At 43.8% G+C, this 17,500-nt stretch overlaps 1 protein-coding gene across 1 annotated transcript in view; it reads left to right on the plus strand.

The window, feature by feature from the left end:
• LOC127629610 (cytoplasmic dynein 2 heavy chain 1) overlaps positions 1 to 17,500 on the plus strand; it is a 143,137-nt gene that overhangs the window by 111,091 nt on the left and 14,546 nt on the right. The window contains 11 exon segments of the mRNA XM_052106733.1: positions 309 to 359; positions 439 to 504; positions 2,201 to 2,332; positions 2,430 to 2,502; positions 10,800 to 10,960; positions 11,232 to 11,357; positions 14,351 to 14,461; positions 14,544 to 14,699; positions 15,537 to 15,612; positions 15,750 to 15,961; positions 16,639 to 16,743. Coding sequence (XP_051962693.1) covers positions 309 to 359; positions 439 to 504; positions 2,201 to 2,332; positions 2,430 to 2,502; positions 10,800 to 10,960; positions 11,232 to 11,357; positions 14,351 to 14,461; positions 14,544 to 14,699; positions 15,537 to 15,612; positions 15,750 to 15,961; positions 16,639 to 16,743 — 1,269 coding nt within the window.

Here is a 17,500-nt window from a genome sequence, read left to right on the forward strand (position 1 = left end):
CACACACACACTCACACTCTCACACACACACTCTCTCACACACACACACTCTCACACACACACTCACTCACTCACACACACTCACACACACACACAACATCTATTTTTCTCCTGTCTTCTCTTTTTCAAATAGACAAATGCTCATTAATGCATGAAAAATCTCTTTCTCGCTTGTGCTTATAAACTCTGATGACATTTCTGTTTCGGGTTGATGACAGCTCAACTGCAGCCGCTTTGACATGACAAATGTAGTGTTATTTATCATCTGCTGTGTTTTTGTGGTGGTCTGATTACTGTGTTTAATTCAGGAATGGGATGTTTTCACTGGGCTGATGGTTGGAGACATGGTTCGTAAGACGGTATGAATCTCTCTCTCTTTCTCTATGAAGTAGTGATAGTCTCCTCTCCCTCAGCTGTATAAACTCTGTCTTTCTTCAGGACTCCAGAGAACAGTTTCCATCTTGGATTGATCAGGAGAGACTGAACGCTGTGGCCCTGCTCAAGGTATCAGACTTTTGATTAGCATGACGTCTGAGCCACATTAAAGCTTAATCTGAACAAAAACGGTCCACTTGGCACGGAAGAGACTGACCGTAGTTTTTGACTGACCAACTCTGAATATAAATGTTGTGATAACAAATTTGCAAATGATGAGAATGACACAGTTCTTATTCGTCAGCAAATTAAAAAGCATTATTTAAAGGTGCAATACGTAAAATATTTACTGTACTAGTAAAAGAGATTTTGGAAACGTGCTAAGTTAAAATACTGGCTTCTCTGAAAACAAAGCTACAGCCGGTATATTCTTCTCTGAAATGTCCGATCCGGGCCGGACTTTCTGCTTGTGTTTTGGCCTGTGTGATCCCGCCCACTGCCCATTTCTCAATGGTATTTCGACACCCTGTGTTGCCAGATTTTAATCAAGTTAGCGGGTAAACACAGCGCACTGCAGCAATGGAAGCCAGCAATACACACCGCCCGTCGCTACTACCGATTGGATGGTTTAGTGAGGTCCTCGGATCGGCCCTGCTGGGGCTCCTCGCGGGCCTTGGCGGAGCGCAGAGAAGACGATCAAACTTGACTATCTACATTTACATATTTATGCATTTGGCAGACGCTTTTATCCAAAGCGACTTACAGTGCACTTATTACAGGGACAATCCCTCCGGAGCAACCTGGATTAAGTGCCTTACTCAAGGGCCCAACAGTGGCATCTTGGTGGTGCTGGGACTTGAACCCCCGACCTTCTGGTCAGTAACCCTGAGCCTCAACCACTGATCCAACACTGCCCCAGGTTGAGGACACGCAACAGGAATGAGTATACTGACAATGGCAAACAATGAGCTTTACACTGTAAGTTGATCAGCTAATGTATATGTTTACAATATTTTTATTGTTTGCAAATTATAAACCAGCTCATGTGGGTGACTTTTACTTCCTCTTACTTCCCACACGCAGTGGGTCGACCTCACTGAGCGAGGTCATCCGTCCACACGGCGCAATGCGGGCGCCCACGGCCATGGGTTCATTGGGTAACATTGACAGAGTTATTAAAAACCGACATGAGCTGGTTTATAATTTGCAAACAATAAAAACATTGTAAACACATACATTAGCTGATCAACGTACAGTGTAAAGCTCATTGTTTGCCATTGTCAGTATACTCATTCCTGTTGCGTGTCCTCAAACTGGCAACCCGCATTAGCTTCGAGTCGGGGAGGAAGGGGCGGGGGAGACAACTCTCTCCAATATTTTGAATTTGGACTGCAGTACCCATTTTAAGCACTTGATGTCAATGTTACATATTGCTCTTGGGATAATAAATGCAATGTGAGAGATTTATAAACAATCTTAGTGGGCCGGTCATTTTTGACCCGGAACAAAACAGGCACAAAATAAGGCTGAGACTACATTTATATTGACTATTACACTATCCTCATCTCTCTCTCTCTCTCTCGCTCTCTTTCTCTCCCGCTCTCTCTCGCTCTCTTTCTCTCTCGCTCGCTCTCTCTCTTTCTCTCTCTCTCTCTCGCTCGCTCTCTCTCTCGCTCTTTCTTTCTCTCTCTTTCTCCCTCTTTCTCTTTCTCGCTCACTCTTTCTCTCTCTCTCTCTCGCTCACTCTCTCGCTCACTCTTTCTCTCTCTCTCTCTCTCTCTCTTTCTCTCTCTCCCTTTCTCTCTCTCTCTCTCTCTTTCTCCAGAACACATTTCCAATGTTATATCAGTCTCTGTGTCTGAATGATGCAGACCTCTGGCTCACGTTCTCACGCAGTTCCTGCTGCGAACAGGAAATCCCGCCTCCCATTGCCAAGAAGATCTCTCTCTTTCAGCAGGTTAGCTGTCAATCAACAGCACACACCAATCAAATAAATATCAGAACCAGCCGCTTCGATTCAAACAAGTGTCTCTCTCCGTCTCTTTCTCTTTCAGGTGCTGATAGTTCAGGCATTACGTCCGGATAGGTTGCAGAGTGCGATGGCAGTGTTTGCATCTCAAGCTTTGGGTACGCTAACGTAGATCATATGAGTAGTGTGCTATTCTAAACACGGCCGGATATAAATATGCCTTTAGTACAGCACACACACACACGCAGCGCTGTATAATATACTATCTGAAGGCTGCATCTCACTTTTGTCATCAGTTTGTGTCGAGCTTTTCTCTTGAGTTTAATTATGATCTATAGAGTGAGACTTAACCTTCACATATATTATAAATATACCTGACTCAGAACTGTGCGTGCGTGTGTGTGTGTGTGTGTGTTTGTGTGTGTTTTGTACAGTCGATAAAAGGCTATTGATTTAGGTTTAGTCATCAGCTTATAACCTTCAAATTAGCAGAGTGTGTAACCAAACACACACATTAGTGCAGATTGATGCTCTTTAGGGCGCTTGTAATGAGACTCAATTAACACAACATTCATCTCTTTTACCTTCAGCTCACACACGGACATTTGAGTCTGTATATGTGAGGACTAGACTGTAACTCTATCGTTTGTCTGCTAACAAGGTTTTTATCATTTTGTCTCTGAAACAACGGTCATGAACGAATCCCTGTTACACACTTTCTCTGCTCATGTGCTGTTATCTCTGCTTTGCTCTGACAAAATAGTTTAAGTATTGAACTCTCTCTCTTTCTCTCTCTCTCTCTCGCTCTTTCTTTCTCTCGCTCACTCTTTCTCTCTCTCTCTCACTCTTTCTCTCTCTTTCTCTTTCTCTCTCTTTCTCTAGCTCTCTCTCTTTCTCTCTCTCTCGCGCTCTTTCATTCTCTCTCTTTCTCTCGCTCTTTCTCTCTCTTTCTTTCTCTCTCTCGCTCTTTCTTTCTCTCTTTCTCTCGCTCACTCTTTCTCTCTCTCTCTCTCTCTCTCTCTCTCTCTCTCTCTAAGTATTGAAATAGCACAAAATAAGATTTTTTCGTTCCAACTTTGATGTTAACCGCAAAAACATTTGATGGTCTGACGCTGATTTGTTTAAAATAAATTCACATGCTAATATGGTAGCGTGGTGATTCGGCCTGCACCCCTCGAGATGCGAATTACTGTTCAATAAGGCAACAGTCGGAGTCCGCTGATACAGTGGTTACCAGATATAGTGTGCCGAAAACTTCTAGTCATAAAAATGGCATTAGCTATAAAACGACATATTTGAATGCACAATAATCAAATAAACCGCAAAAGTCTGTGATTTAATTAAATATATAATCTGCAAGTGATGCACGCTTCAAAATGTATGTGTAGAGAATGTCCAATTCCCAATACGCTCCAAGTCCTCGTGAGTCGCGTAGTGATTCAGCCTGTTGCCTCCTCGTCTGAGGCCGTCAATCCGCGCATCTCATCACGCGTGGCTTGTTGAGCTGCTACAGCGGAGACGTAGTGCATGTGGAGGCTTCACGCTATTCTCCACTGCATCCACGCACAACTCACCACACGCCCCACCGAGAGCGAGAACCACATTATTGTGACCACAAGGAGGTTACCCCATGTGACTCTACCCTCCCTAGCAACCGGGCCAATTTGGTTGCTTAGGAGACCTGGCTGGAGTCACTCAGCACGCCCTGGATTCAAACTCGTGTCCATGCGCGCACGCACGCGCACACACATGTACACACGAACATGCGCGCACACACGCATACATGCACACATGCGCACGCACTCACACACACTTCACTGTCTAACCTTCAATCTTTCCCATCTAAAGTTGTCTCTTCTCGTCTAAATTGATTTCATTTTGTTCTGTTTTGTTATAATATCTAATGATTGCTGTGAATTAAAGCAGGTATAATTGTATAATGAACAGAGGTGAAACTGTGGTATGATTCAAATATTAAATAGCATTCAGCAGTTTTAAATCACACAATGAAGGTAAAATGACATGTAACAATAACAGTGATGAAGAAATGGGCTGTTCCAGATCATAGAAGTTTGAAAACGGCATGTCAAATAAGACTGGATGGTTTACTGTTTCTGCTGAATTCAGCTGGCATTAAACTCTCTCTCTGTTGAGGTCATGGTGGGTAATGTGTAACTTTAGAGTCCTGGAATCAGCAGAGCTTTAAAACCACAAATCAGCCCTGTGTGGAAATCAGCCTTCTCAATTTCAAACACTCTTGCACTGTCTCCTGCCCTACCTTTCTCACACACACACACTCGCAGGTCTCATTACCGACAGGACAGACTTTTACCATCACCAGCATTTCCACATCCACATCCAGTAAAATTAATTGCCTAATTAACAAATAAAATGGCTTGTTTGCCAGCAGCCGTAGTTTAGTATGCAAGACATTTAGTCCAAGGGCGAACCATCGGTTAGCTTGTGATTAGCGTTTCCAGTGTACGCGGTACTTAATTTTTCCAAACGCTATTGATATGCGACACACCAGAGGAGAGAGGGACAGGAAATTAACGAAGCTAGGAACAGTTATATATTGATTTTTGTTTAACACAAAGATGATCTGATATCACAGAGAACAGAAAGAGTCGGACTCTCAGTGTTGTTTTGATGACATTGTCTGTGACGATGTCAGACTATGAGTGGGTGAAACACAGAGTGACCAGTGTCATTGGATTCCCAATCGAATGACTCTTATGGGTCGCTTCTTTTCAGCCTATAGCGCGAAACACACAGCGCTACCAGTGTCTTCCGATTCCTGAACGAATGACTCTTATGAGTCGGTTCAGTTGCATCTATAGCGTAAAACATGCAGCACAACCAGTGTCATCCGATGCCCGAACGAATGACTCTAATAAACCAGTTCCTTTGAATCAGTTGCATGAAGCATACAGTGCATCTAGTGTAGTCCGATGCCCAAATGAATGACTCTTATGAGCCAGTTCATTTGAATCTATAGCATTTAAACTTGCAGCACAACCAGTGTAGTCCGATGCCTGAACTAATGACTCTTATGAGCCAGTGCATTTGAATCTATAGCGTTTAAACATGCAGCACAACCAGTGTAGTCTGATGCCCAAATGAATGACTCTTATGAGCCAGTGCATTTGAATCTATAGCGTTTAAACATGCAGCACAACCAGTGTATTCCGATGCCCAAATGAATGACTCTTATGAGCCAGTGCATTTGAATCTATAGCGTTTAAACATGCAGCACAACCAGTGTAGTTTGATGCCCAAATGAATGACTCTTATGAGCCAGTGCATTTGAATCTATAGCGTTTAAACATGCAGCACAACCAGTGTAGTCCGATGCCCAAATGAATGACTCTTATGAGCCAGTGCATTTGAATCTATAGCGTTTAAACATGCAGCACAACCAGTGTAGTCCGATGCCCAAATGAATGACTCTTATGAGCCAGTGCATTTGAATCTATAGCGTTTAAACATGCAGCACAACCAGTGTAGTCCGATGCCCAAATGAATGACTCTTATGAGCCAGTGCATTTGAATCTATAGCGTTTAAACATGCAGCACAACCAGTGTAGTCTGATGCCCGAACTAATGACTCTAATAAACCAGTTCCTTTGAATCAGTTGCGCGAAGCATACAGTGCATCTAGTGTAGTCCGATGCCCAAATGAATGACTCTTATGATTCAGTTCTTTTGAATCTACTTTTTGTTCCACAGAAGAAGGAAAGTCATACAAGTTTGGAACAACCTGAGGTTGAGCAAATGAAGGAAGAATTTGAATATTTTAGTGAACTATTGCTTTAAAATGCTGCCTATTGTATGCAGCTCACTAGGTTTTGAAACAGAGCTGCTGTGTTTGCCATCCTCTTGTGGGATGATTTCCACCTCTTACAAAACCTTACGGTGTCGATCACCCTTCACGCACCATGCAGAGGTCTTTCTTTACCCCTATCATTGTCTCTCTCTCTCCACTGATGGTATCTTTAATTTCTCACTTGTTTTTCCTGCGTTCCTCATGTTGGTCTCGTGGTAAATGAGCTGTAAATGTGAAGGCTCCTTGTCTAAAAACACTCGACTCACTTTGATTGGTTGTGCCAGCGCACAGACCCTAGACAGTGTGATTAGATGGGTTTGGTTCACAGCGCTATAATTATTACTATGCTAAAATAAGGAATAACATTCCCCATGAATAGTAATGCCCATTCCACTGCCATTAACTCTAATGCTGTCATTATAAATTAAAGCTGAACTTGGTCTTACACAGTGTTAAATCTTTAAATACGTCTCGCATGGACTCTGATAGAATTAGACCTTTTCCCTGCCACCGCCATGTCCCAAACAATTACTTTGAGCTTATTCCTCTGCGATTCGAAATATGAGTCACATCAGCCTCGGTCTCCTAGTGCAAATGCTGAAGGCAACTCTCTGTGACTCGAAAGATCCAAATTTAACATTATGCCTCTCTCATGAAGTCTTATATACCTTCATTTCTCTGTTAAAATTAGCATTGATCTCAATAGTAGTTGCTCAGCTAGGCATGCAGTGGCATGTTGTCATTTTTGCTTCATGGGTACTCTGTTTTAGAAAGATTTATTTTAGTCAATCTGAGCTATAAATGCCATATGACTTGTCACTGTATATTAACTCCTAGTAGCTTACAGGGAAAAATAGTCAAGCTGCAGTCTTCGTCTGTCTGTGCATATACATGACAAGTGTTACTTTTCACAGATATTTTTATGAAAATATCCTTTAAATTTTGTCAGTATTTCATTTATTTTAGCCAGTTTTGGCATTTAATTTTAGTCTATAAAAATATCATATTTTAGTTGAAAAAAATGACATATTGTAAAATGACAAAAACATGGATCAGACTGTAACAAACCAAACTTTAAAAACATACTTGGTAAAAATGCATAGTATAAACTACTTTGCCAAAATACAGAGACAACTACAAGTAAGATATTATATACAGGTCAATTTTCTTGAAAACTGTAAACCCTGTGTGAAAATTATTGTTGGGTTCGAGTCCACCTTAGTGAAGTCCGAGTCCAAAAGGGGCCGATTTCGACTCCAGACCGAGTCCATAACAGGCAGAGTCTGAGTCAAGACCGAGTCCATAACAGTCAGAATCAGAGCCCATAACAGTCAGAGTCTGAGTCAAGACCGAGTCCATAACAGGCAGAGTCCGAGTCCATTACAGGCAGAGTCCAAGTCAAGACCGAGTCCATAACAGTCAGAGTCTGAGTCAAGACCGAGTCCATAACAGGCAGAGTCCCAGTCCATTACAGGCAGAGTCCGAGTCAAGACCGAGTCCATAACAGTCAGAGTCCGAGTCCATAACAGTCAGTGTCTGAGTCAAGACCGAGTCCATAACAGGCAGAGTCCGAGTCCATTACAGGCAGAGTCCGAGTCAAGACCGAGTCCATAACAGGCAGAGTCCGAGTCAAGGCCGAGTCCATAACAGGCAGAGTCCGAGTCAAGTCAGAGTCATAACAGGCAGAGTCCGAGTCAAGACCGAGTCATAACAGGCAGAGTCCGATTCAAGTGCGTGTCCATAACAGGCAGAGTCCGAGTCAAGTCAGAATGATAACAGGCAGAGTCCGAGTCAAGTCAGAATGATAACAGGCAGAGTCCGAGTCGAGACCGTGTCATAACAGGCAGAGTCCGATTCAAGTCCGTGTCCATAACAGGCAGAGTCCGATTCAAATGCGTGTCCATAACAGGCTGAGTCCGAGTCAAGTCAGAATGATAACAGGCAGAGTCCAAGTCAGAATGATAACAGGCAGAGTCCAAGTCGTGTCATAACAGGCAGAGTCCGATTCAAGTCCGTGTCCATAACAGGCAGAGTCCGAGTCAAGACCGAGTCCATAACAGGCAGAGTCCGAGTCAAGACCGAGTCATAACAGGCAGAATCCGAGTCCATAACAGGCAGAGTCCGATTCAAGTCCGTGTCCATAACAGGCAGAGACCGAGTCAAATCTGAGTCATAACAGGAAGAGTCCGAGTCAAGACCGAGTCCATAACAGGTAGAGTCCGATTCAAGTCCGTGTCCATAACAGGCAGAGTCCGAGTCAAGTCTGAGTCCATAACAGGCAGAGTCCAAGTCAAGACCGAGTCCATAACAGGCAGAGTCCGATTCAAGTCCGAGTCCATAACAGGCAGAGTGCGATTCAAGTCTGTGTCCATAACAGGCAGAGTCCGAGTCAAGGCCGAGTCCATAACAGGCAGAGTCCGAGTCAAGGCCGAGTCCATAACAGGCAGAGTCCGAGTCAAGGTCGAGTCCATAACAGGCAGAGTCCGAGTCAAGGTCGAGTCCATAACAGGCAGAGTCCGAGTCAAGGTCGAGTCCATAACAGGCAGAGTCCGAGTCAAGTCCGAGTCCATAACAGGCAGAGTCCGAGTCAAGGCCGAGTCCATAACAGGCAGAGTCCGAGTCAAGGTCGAGTCCATAACAGGCAGAGTCGAGTCGAGGCTCAGAGGTCGCGAGTCCATAACAGGCAGAGTCCGAGTCAAGGTCGAGTCCATAACAGGCAGAGTCCGAGTCAAGGTCGAGTCCATAACAGGCAGAGTCCGAGTCAAGGTCGAGTCCATAACAGGCAGAGTCCGAGTCAAGTCCGAGCCCATAACAGGCAGAGGCTGATTCAAGTCTGAGTTCTTAACAAGTAGAGTCCGAGACAAGACAGTCCATAAAAGGCAGTCCGAGTCAAGTCCGAATGAATCTGAAAATTGTAACCATAAACACAACATCAGTATTTTAAGCTTATTTTAACCTTCACAACTAAGAAAAACAATTTGTCAATATAAATGTAACAAAAAATTGACAAAAACAAACAGTCTAAAGGAAGTAACACTTTTGTCATTACAACCAGGATTATTACTGTTTGTGATAGTTTCAGTTTTTTATTTGTAATACATTTGCACAATGCTTAATGAAATATTTGAAGAAGGACATCAATTATACATGTTGCACGTCACCTCTGTGTTTTGACGCATGCACACAATGGGAAGTCTAATTGTCGTCCTATTAACGTTTATACATGATACAATCACATTATCTAGATGCAGAAATGAGCCCAGTACAGTTTCAGTCGGACCAAAGCGTCTACATGACATTTTCAAAAGATGTATTCTTGCTTTATTCTGACAGAAATCAAATATTTAAAGTGCTTGTAAACGTACAGATTGTTAAAAGCCCTCCAAAGATTTGGCCAAAATAAGTCATCTAATGTTTTGTGACCATATATGTTGCATGCACAATATTGTATTTAGTCAGAATACACAGCTAATTTTGAATGGCCATTGTTGGGTGGCAGGTGAATTGGGCAAATGTATCTTTAAAAGAATTTGCCCCTTTAAGTGTAGACCGCTTCATTGAATACATTTTGAAGAGCTCTTCCTTACATCCTTGGCAACAGTCACTGATTTGTGTTCTTCAGTTGATTGTTTGTATCTCTTTGATTTGATTAACATGTCAACTATGGTCCAACTATCATTCTTAGACGCCAATTCTTCAAATGTTACCATCCAATTGGCCGGTTACTCTGTTTTTATTTACTTGCCAAAGCCAATTTTAACTCAGTTGGGACTTGGTGAATGTTCATTTTGGACTTCACTGAAAGAGTTTCGGATGCTTTCAGAGGTGTTCCTCGGAGTATGCAAGAGAGAAAGTAACGTGTGTGTCTCTGTTAGTGGAGAGTTTGATGTCTAGCATTAAATCACTGTGTGTATGCTAACTCAAAATGCTAATGGATCTTTGTTTGTAATCCTCTTACGAGCGACGCTAAGCTTCAGAGTCATTTAGCGGCTGTTATGGCCCTGATCGGCCATCTGAGGTGAAAGACATGTATGTGTGTGTGTATGAGTGTGTGTGTGTGTGTGTGTGTGTGCGAGAGTGTGTGTGTGTGCGAGAGTGTGCGTGCGTTGTGTGTGTGTGTGTGTGTGTGTGTGTGTGTGTGTGTGTGTGTGTGTGTGTGTTCTGTCCAGGTTAAAACTGCTCTGTTGAATTGAATAGCTTTCCACTAGCCTGTTTTTGTGGTTGCTATGGAAATTACAATGTAAGGACACAAAGATATTCTGTCCCCTCACAAGAGCGCAGAGCATGACTGGAATGAAAATGACGTGCCGCATTGTGTGTGTGTGTGTACTTAGATATAGTTTGGGTACAAATGTGTACACAGAAGTGAGCTAAATCAGACAAAACCTCCCTTATTGGACATTTTGGGATATCCTCATTTGGACAATTGTGTATTGTGATGCATCACGAGATCATACACTATGAAGTATTAGTGTCTGACTGCTAATGCAACCCAATATCCCACACAAGATGAAGTATCCGTCGGCCTGCCTGTCTGTTTTTCTACCTGTCTGTCTGTCTTTACCTTGAATCAATGCAAGAGGACAACATCTCTCCACCTGAGATCTGTCTGTCTGATTCTGTCTGTAGGAATGAGGGAGCTGTCTCCTCCTCCGTTGAATCTGAAGCGTTTGTTTGGAGAGACGCTGGAGACTGAACCCGTCTTACTGATCATCTCTGCTGGTGCTGATCCATCTCAAGAGCTGCTGGAACTCGCCAGTCAGATTGTGGGCAGAGAAAACTACCACGAGGTCAAACATACACGCACACATCTTATACTATAAACACACACATATGATAGAAGCGACTCATTGTTTGGAGGTGGTTAGTGGAATAAAGCTGTAAGCCAATTTATAATATAAACTTTTTATAATATTTTATAATAGCTACTGTCATGGCGCATCCAATCAGATTTTAGAACTGCAGCTGTTTGCTTTACAATCTGATATGCAGTAAAAACAACATTTTGTGTAGGTAAATTGGTGCAGCACAATTGTAACGATTGTGTGTGTGTGTGTTTAGGTGGCGATGGGTCAGGGTCAGGCTGATGTTGCTCTACAGATGCTCAGAGAGTGTGTGCACTCTGGTGAATGGCTGTGCTTGAAAAACCTGCATCTTGTCACAGCATGGCTCCCCCTACTGGAGAAGGTTAGGAATACATCATCTCTCCGTCTATCTATTTAGCTATCTGTCTGTCCGATTATCTGTCTGTCCATCCGTCTCTCCGGCTATCTGTCTCTCCGAATATCTATTTGTCTGTCCGTCCATCTGTCTCTCCGACTATCTATCTATCTATCTGGCCATCCTTCCATCCATCTTTCTATCTATCTGTCTGTCTGTCTGTCCGTCCGTCCGTCTCTCTGACTATCTATTTGTCTCTCTGACTATCTGTCTGTCTATCCGACAATATATCTATCAGTTTGTCCGTCCATCTCTCTGTCTGTCTCTCCGACTATCTATTTGTCTGTCCGTCTCTATCTGTCTGTCCATCCATCTCCAACTCTCTATCTGTCTGTCCATCCATCTCCAACTACATGTCTGTCAGTCCGTCTCTCTGTCTGTCCATCCATCTCCAACTACATGTCTGTCCGTCCGTCTCTCTATCTGTCTGTCCGTCCTCCCATCCGTCTCTCCAACTAACTATCTATCTGTCTGTCCATCCGTCTCCAACTACATGTCTGTCCGTCCATCTCTCTATCTGCCTGTCCGTCCTTCCGTCCGTCTCTCTATCTGTCTGTCCATCCATCTCCAACTACATGTCTGTCCGTCCGTCTCTCTATCTGCCTGTCCGTCCTTCCGTCCATCTCTCTATCTGTCTGTCCATCCGTCTCCAACTACATGTCTGTCCGTCCGTCTCTCTATCTGCTTGTCCGTCCTTCCGTCCATCTCTCCAACTAACTCTCTATCTGTCTGTCCATCCATCTCCAACTACATGTCTGTCCGTCCGTCTCTCTATCTGCCTGTCCGTCCTTCCGTCCGTCTCTCCAACTAACTATCTATCTGTCTGTCCATCCGTCTCCAACTACATGTCTGTCCGTCCGTCTCTCTATCTGCCTGTCCGTCCTTCCGTCCGTCTCTCTATCTGTCTGTCCATCCATCTCCAACTACATGTCTGTCCATCCGTCTCTCTATCTGCCTGTCCGTCCTTCCGTCCGTCTCTCCAACTAACTATCTATCTGTCTGTCCATCCGTCTCTTCGACTAGCTATCCGTCTATACATCCATCCGTCCATCTCTCCGACAATCTGTCTGTCCATCTGTCCATCTTTCTGAAAACTGTCCATCCGTCCATCTCTCCGACAGTCTGTCTGTCCATCTCTCTATCTGTCTGTCTGACTATCTGTCTGTCCGTCTGTCTCTCCGACTATCTGTCTGTCCATCTGTCTCTCCAACAATCTGTCTGTCCATCAGTCTGTCTCTCCAACTATCTATCTATCTATCTGTCTGCTGTCCATCTGTCCATCTCTCTATCTGTCTGTCTGTCCATCCGTCTTTCTGACTATATGTCTATCCGTCTGTCAGTCTGACTATCTGTCTGTTTGTCCGTCCTTCCATCTGTCTCTCCGACTAACTATCTATCTGTCTGTCCATCCGTCCATCTCTCCGACAATCTGTCTGTCCATCTCTCTGACTATCTATCTTTCCATCTCTCCGACTGTGTCCATCCGTCCGTCTTTCCATCTGTCTGTCTTTCTATCCGTCTGTCTTTCTATCTGTCTGTCCGTCCGTCTCTCCGACTATCTGTCTATCTGTCTACCGTCCATCTGTCCATTTCTCTATCTGTCTGTCCGTCCGTCTCTCCGACTATCTGTCTATCTGTCTACCGTCCATCTGTCCATCTCTCTATCTGTCTGTCCGTCCGTCTCTCCGACTATCTGTCTATCTGTCTACCGTCCATCTGTCCATCTCTCTATCTGTCTGTCCGTCCATCTCTCCGACTATCTGTCTGTCCGTCCGTCCGTCTCTTTGACTATCTGTCTATCTGTTTGTCTGTCCTTCTCTCCGACTATCTATTTGTCTGTCCGTCTATCTATGCGGCTCTCCGACTACATGTCTGTCCGTTCGTCTCTCTATATGTCTCTGTCCGTCTGTCTCTCTGACTATCTATTTGTCTGTCTGTCCATTTCTCAGACTATCTTTCCGTCCATCCATCCATCTCTCTGTCTGTCCGGCTCTCAGACTGTCTGTCTGTCTGTTCGTCTCTCCTACTATCTATCTATCCGTCCGTCCGTCTGTCTCTCCAACTATATATTTATCAGTTTGTCCGTCTGTCTCTCCAACTATATATTTATCAGTTTGTCCGTCTGTCTCTCCAACTATATATTTATCAGTTTGTCCGTCTGTCTCTCCAACTATATATTTATCAGTTTGTCCGTCTGTCTCTCCAACTATATATTTATCAGTTTGTCCGTCTGTCTCTCCGACTATCTATATATGTACATCCATCCATCCGTCCATCTCTCCGACAATCTGTCTGTCCATCTGTCTGTCTCTTTGATTATCTATCTGTCCGTCTCTCCAACTGTCTGTCCATCCGATCCGACTATCTATCTGTCTGCCATCCATCCGTCCATCTCTCTATCTGTCTGTCTGTCTGTCCATCCGGTCCGTCCATTTCTTTATTTTTCTACCTATGTATCAATCTATCTGTCTGTCTGTCTTTACAGTATATGTATCTGTCTATCTGTCTGTCTGTCCATCTGTCTCTCTATTGTCTTCTATGTGCCTGTCTCTCTCTCTCTGTCTTTGTTATCACGTCACATCAGACACATTTTCTGAGGTTTGCAATTAATTATACTTGAAATAATTAAGTCTCAATTTGAGAGTGAATCGCTGAGTGATTGCATCTGATCCTGCCTGTGTGTGTGTGTGTGTGTGTTTGTGTGTTTGACTGTTACTGAGAGAGATTGCTGTCACAAATAGTTAATTGCTCTTTGTTTTCATTTTTTTGCTCCTTTTCATTATGTGTCATCATCTGTGTGTGTGTTGTATAACACTGCAGATTTATATTGAATTTAGAGTAAGTCAGAAAGAACTGATTCTTCTAAAACACACATTGAAGATTATTAGTGGTTTGATTGTTTATTGACTTTAATTCCTTGATGTCAGACATGTCATGTGTGTGTGTGTGTGTGTGCACAGGAGATCAACAGTATGAAACCCAATGCAGGCTTCAGACTCTGGTTGACAGCTGAGGTTCATGTGAAATTCACACCGATACTGCTGCAGTCCAGCCTCAAAGTCACCTATGAGGTTAGTGTGTGTGTGTGTGCTTCAGCAGATATACACCCTGTCCTTCATAACCTATAGACCCCACATATGTGTGTGTGTTCAGGCTCCTCCAGGACTCAAAAAGAACTTGAAGAGGACATATGAATCGTGGACTTCAGAGCAGATCAGTAAAGGTGGTCAGCTGACACGCGCTCAGTCTCTCTTCTGTCTGGCCTGGTTCCACGCTGTGTGCCAAGAAAGACGCAATTACATTCCACAGGTGCACATAACACATAACGCTCTATTTAAGACAAAAGTTTACCATAGTCACTGAATTTTGCCTTTGTACAGTAGTATTGATCGTAGATACACACAGTTGAGTTTAATCTAAAGATGTTTATCATTTTAAAAAATATAGTAAGAGGGATGATAAAATTCCATTTCTAAAAATTTACTATAACAGATATTTACCTGCATTCCATAAGACTGAGGATTTTACACAAATGATGTGTGTGTGTGTGTCTGTGTGTGTGTGTGTGTATCTGTCTGTGTGTGTGTGTGTGTGTGTGTGTGTGTCTGTCTGTCTCTCTATGTGTGTCTGTCTGTCTGTCTGTCTCTGTGTGTCTGTCTGTCTATTTGTGTGTCTGTCTATTTGTGTGTCTGTCTATTTGTGTGTCTGTCTGTCTGTGTGTCTGTCTGTGTGTGTGTGTCTGTCTGTCTCTCTGTGTGTGTCTGTCTGTGTGTCTCTCTCTCTGTGTGTGTGTGTGTGTGTGTGTGTGTCTGTCTGTCTGTCTCTCTGTGTGTGTGTGCGTGTTTGTGTGTGTGTGTCTGTCTGTCTGTCTCTCTGTGTATGTGTGCGTGTTTGTGTGTGTGTGTGTGTCTGTCTGTCTGTGTGCATGCGTGTGTGTGTGTGTGCATGTGTGTGTGCGTGCGTGTGTGTGTGTGTGTGTGCGTGTGTGTGTGTGTGCGTGTGTGTGTGTGTGCGTGCGTGTGTGTGTGTGTGCATGTGTGTGTGTGTGTGTGTGCGTGCGTGTGTGCATGTGTATGTGTGTGTGTGTGCGTGTGTGTGTGTGTGTGCATGTGTGTGTGTGCGTGTGCGTGTGTGTGTGTTCCACAGGGTTGGACGAAGTTCTACGAGTTCTCTCTGTCCGACCTGAGAGCCGGCTTTGACATTATTGATCAACTGTTTGAAGGTGTGTGTCTCTGATCTTTTATATGTCTGTAATCTCTGTATGTGTTTGTTTGTTTGTTTGTTTGTTTGTTTGTTTGTATTTATCCGGTGTGTTGGCGTGTTTGATTATTAAGTCTTCTGTGTTTGTTTGTGTGTCAGGTGGGAAGGTGTTACAGTGGGAATACGTTCACGGTCTCCTGGAAAACACCATCTACGGTGGACGTGTCGATAATGTGTGTGACCTACGTGTTCTCCGCTCGTACCTGCAGCAGTTCTTTAATGCACAACTCCTCAATCAAACAACCTCTCGCATGAGGAAAACACACACCTTTCCTGCACAGATACACCTGCCCAACTCCTGCAGCATAGCGGTAAGTGACAAAGAAATGTGTTGACAAAAGAAAGTGTTTGTGTCATTCCCCAAAATAACGTGTTGAACTAGTCAATAAAATACTGATTGTTGCCGAAGAGTCTTTTTGATTTTGACAACATTAACGAAGACGGGGAAAAAAGTTAAAGTCGGGCGAGGAGGAGGCGGCAGAAGACGGCCCTTCTGGCCCCGCCTGCTCACAGGCTTTTCCCCGCCTCTCTAGAGCTAGGGAAGGGGGACAAGGGGAGGGAAAAACAAAAACAAAAAAAGAGGAGAGGGAAAGGGAAAGGGCAAGACCGGTTCCCAGATACGCCGTAGCCTGGTCCTCGATCACTCCTCCACCCTCTGGTGAACGACAGCCGCTCATCCCGGGCGGACCAGACCAAGTCCTCCGACCCCAGTGGACTCGCGGCTGCTCCTTCAGACGGACGGCAGTGGCGAGGACTCCACGACAGTTCATCCCTCCTCCCTCCCGGGTTTCGGTGTTTTGCAATGTATCAAGTTAAGTTCATGCAAGGCGGGAACCGGTTATTATTTCAGGTGCTAAGCTGTTCAGCACAGTTTTCTCATGTTGTTAATTCTAACATATTAAACATATTAATCTTTAATATTTTTGATTAACAAAAAAGTGACTTAAAAAAAACGGTGTGAAAATGAACTGTGTGTCTGTGTTTGTAGGATTATCGTGCGGTGATAGACGCATTGCCTGAGGATGACAGACCCATTTTCTTTGGCCTGCCTGCAAACATCGAGCGATCATCACAGAGAATCATCAGCTCACAGGTGTGTGTGTGTGTGTGTGTGTGTGTGTGTGTGTGTGTGTGTGTGAGCGTGTATTTATCACTTTGTGGGGACCAAATGTCCCCATAAGGATAGTAAAACCCGAAATTTTTGACCTTGTGGGGACATTTTGTCGGTCCCCATGAGGAAAACAGCTTATAAATCATACTAAATTATGTTTTTTGAAAATGTAAAAATGCACAAAGTTTTCTGTGAGGGTTAGGTTTAGGGGTAGGGTTAGGTTTAGGGGATCGAATATAAAGTTTGTACAGTATAAAAACCATTATGTCTATGGAAAGTCCCCATAAAACATGGAAACACAACTGTGTGTGTGTGTGTGTGTGTGTGTGTGTGTGTGTGTGTGTGTGTGTGTGTGTGTGTGTGTGTGTGTGTGTGTGTGTGTGTGTGTCTGAGCGTGTATTTATCACTTTGTGGGGACCAAATGTCCCCATAAGGATAGTAAAACCCGAAATGTTTGACCTTGTGGGGACATTTTGTCGGTCCCCATGAGGAAAACAGCTTATAAATCATACTAAATTATGTTTTTTGAAAATGTAAAAATGCAGAAAGTTTTCTGTGAGGGTTAGGTTTAGGGGTAGGGTTAGGTTTAGGGGATAGAATATAAAGTTTGTACAGTATAAAAACCATTATGTCTATGGAAAGACCCCATAAAACATGGAAACACAACATGAGTGTGAGTGTGTGTGTGTGTGTGTGTGTGTGTGTGTGTGTGTGTGTGTGTGTGTGTGTGTGTGTGTGT

Source organism: Xyrauchen texanus, chromosome 36, assembly GCF_025860055.1.
Source record: "Xyrauchen texanus isolate HMW12.3.18 chromosome 36, RBS_HiC_50CHRs, whole genome shotgun sequence".
NCBI lineage: Eukaryota > Metazoa > Chordata > Actinopteri > Cypriniformes > Catostomidae > Xyrauchen > Xyrauchen texanus.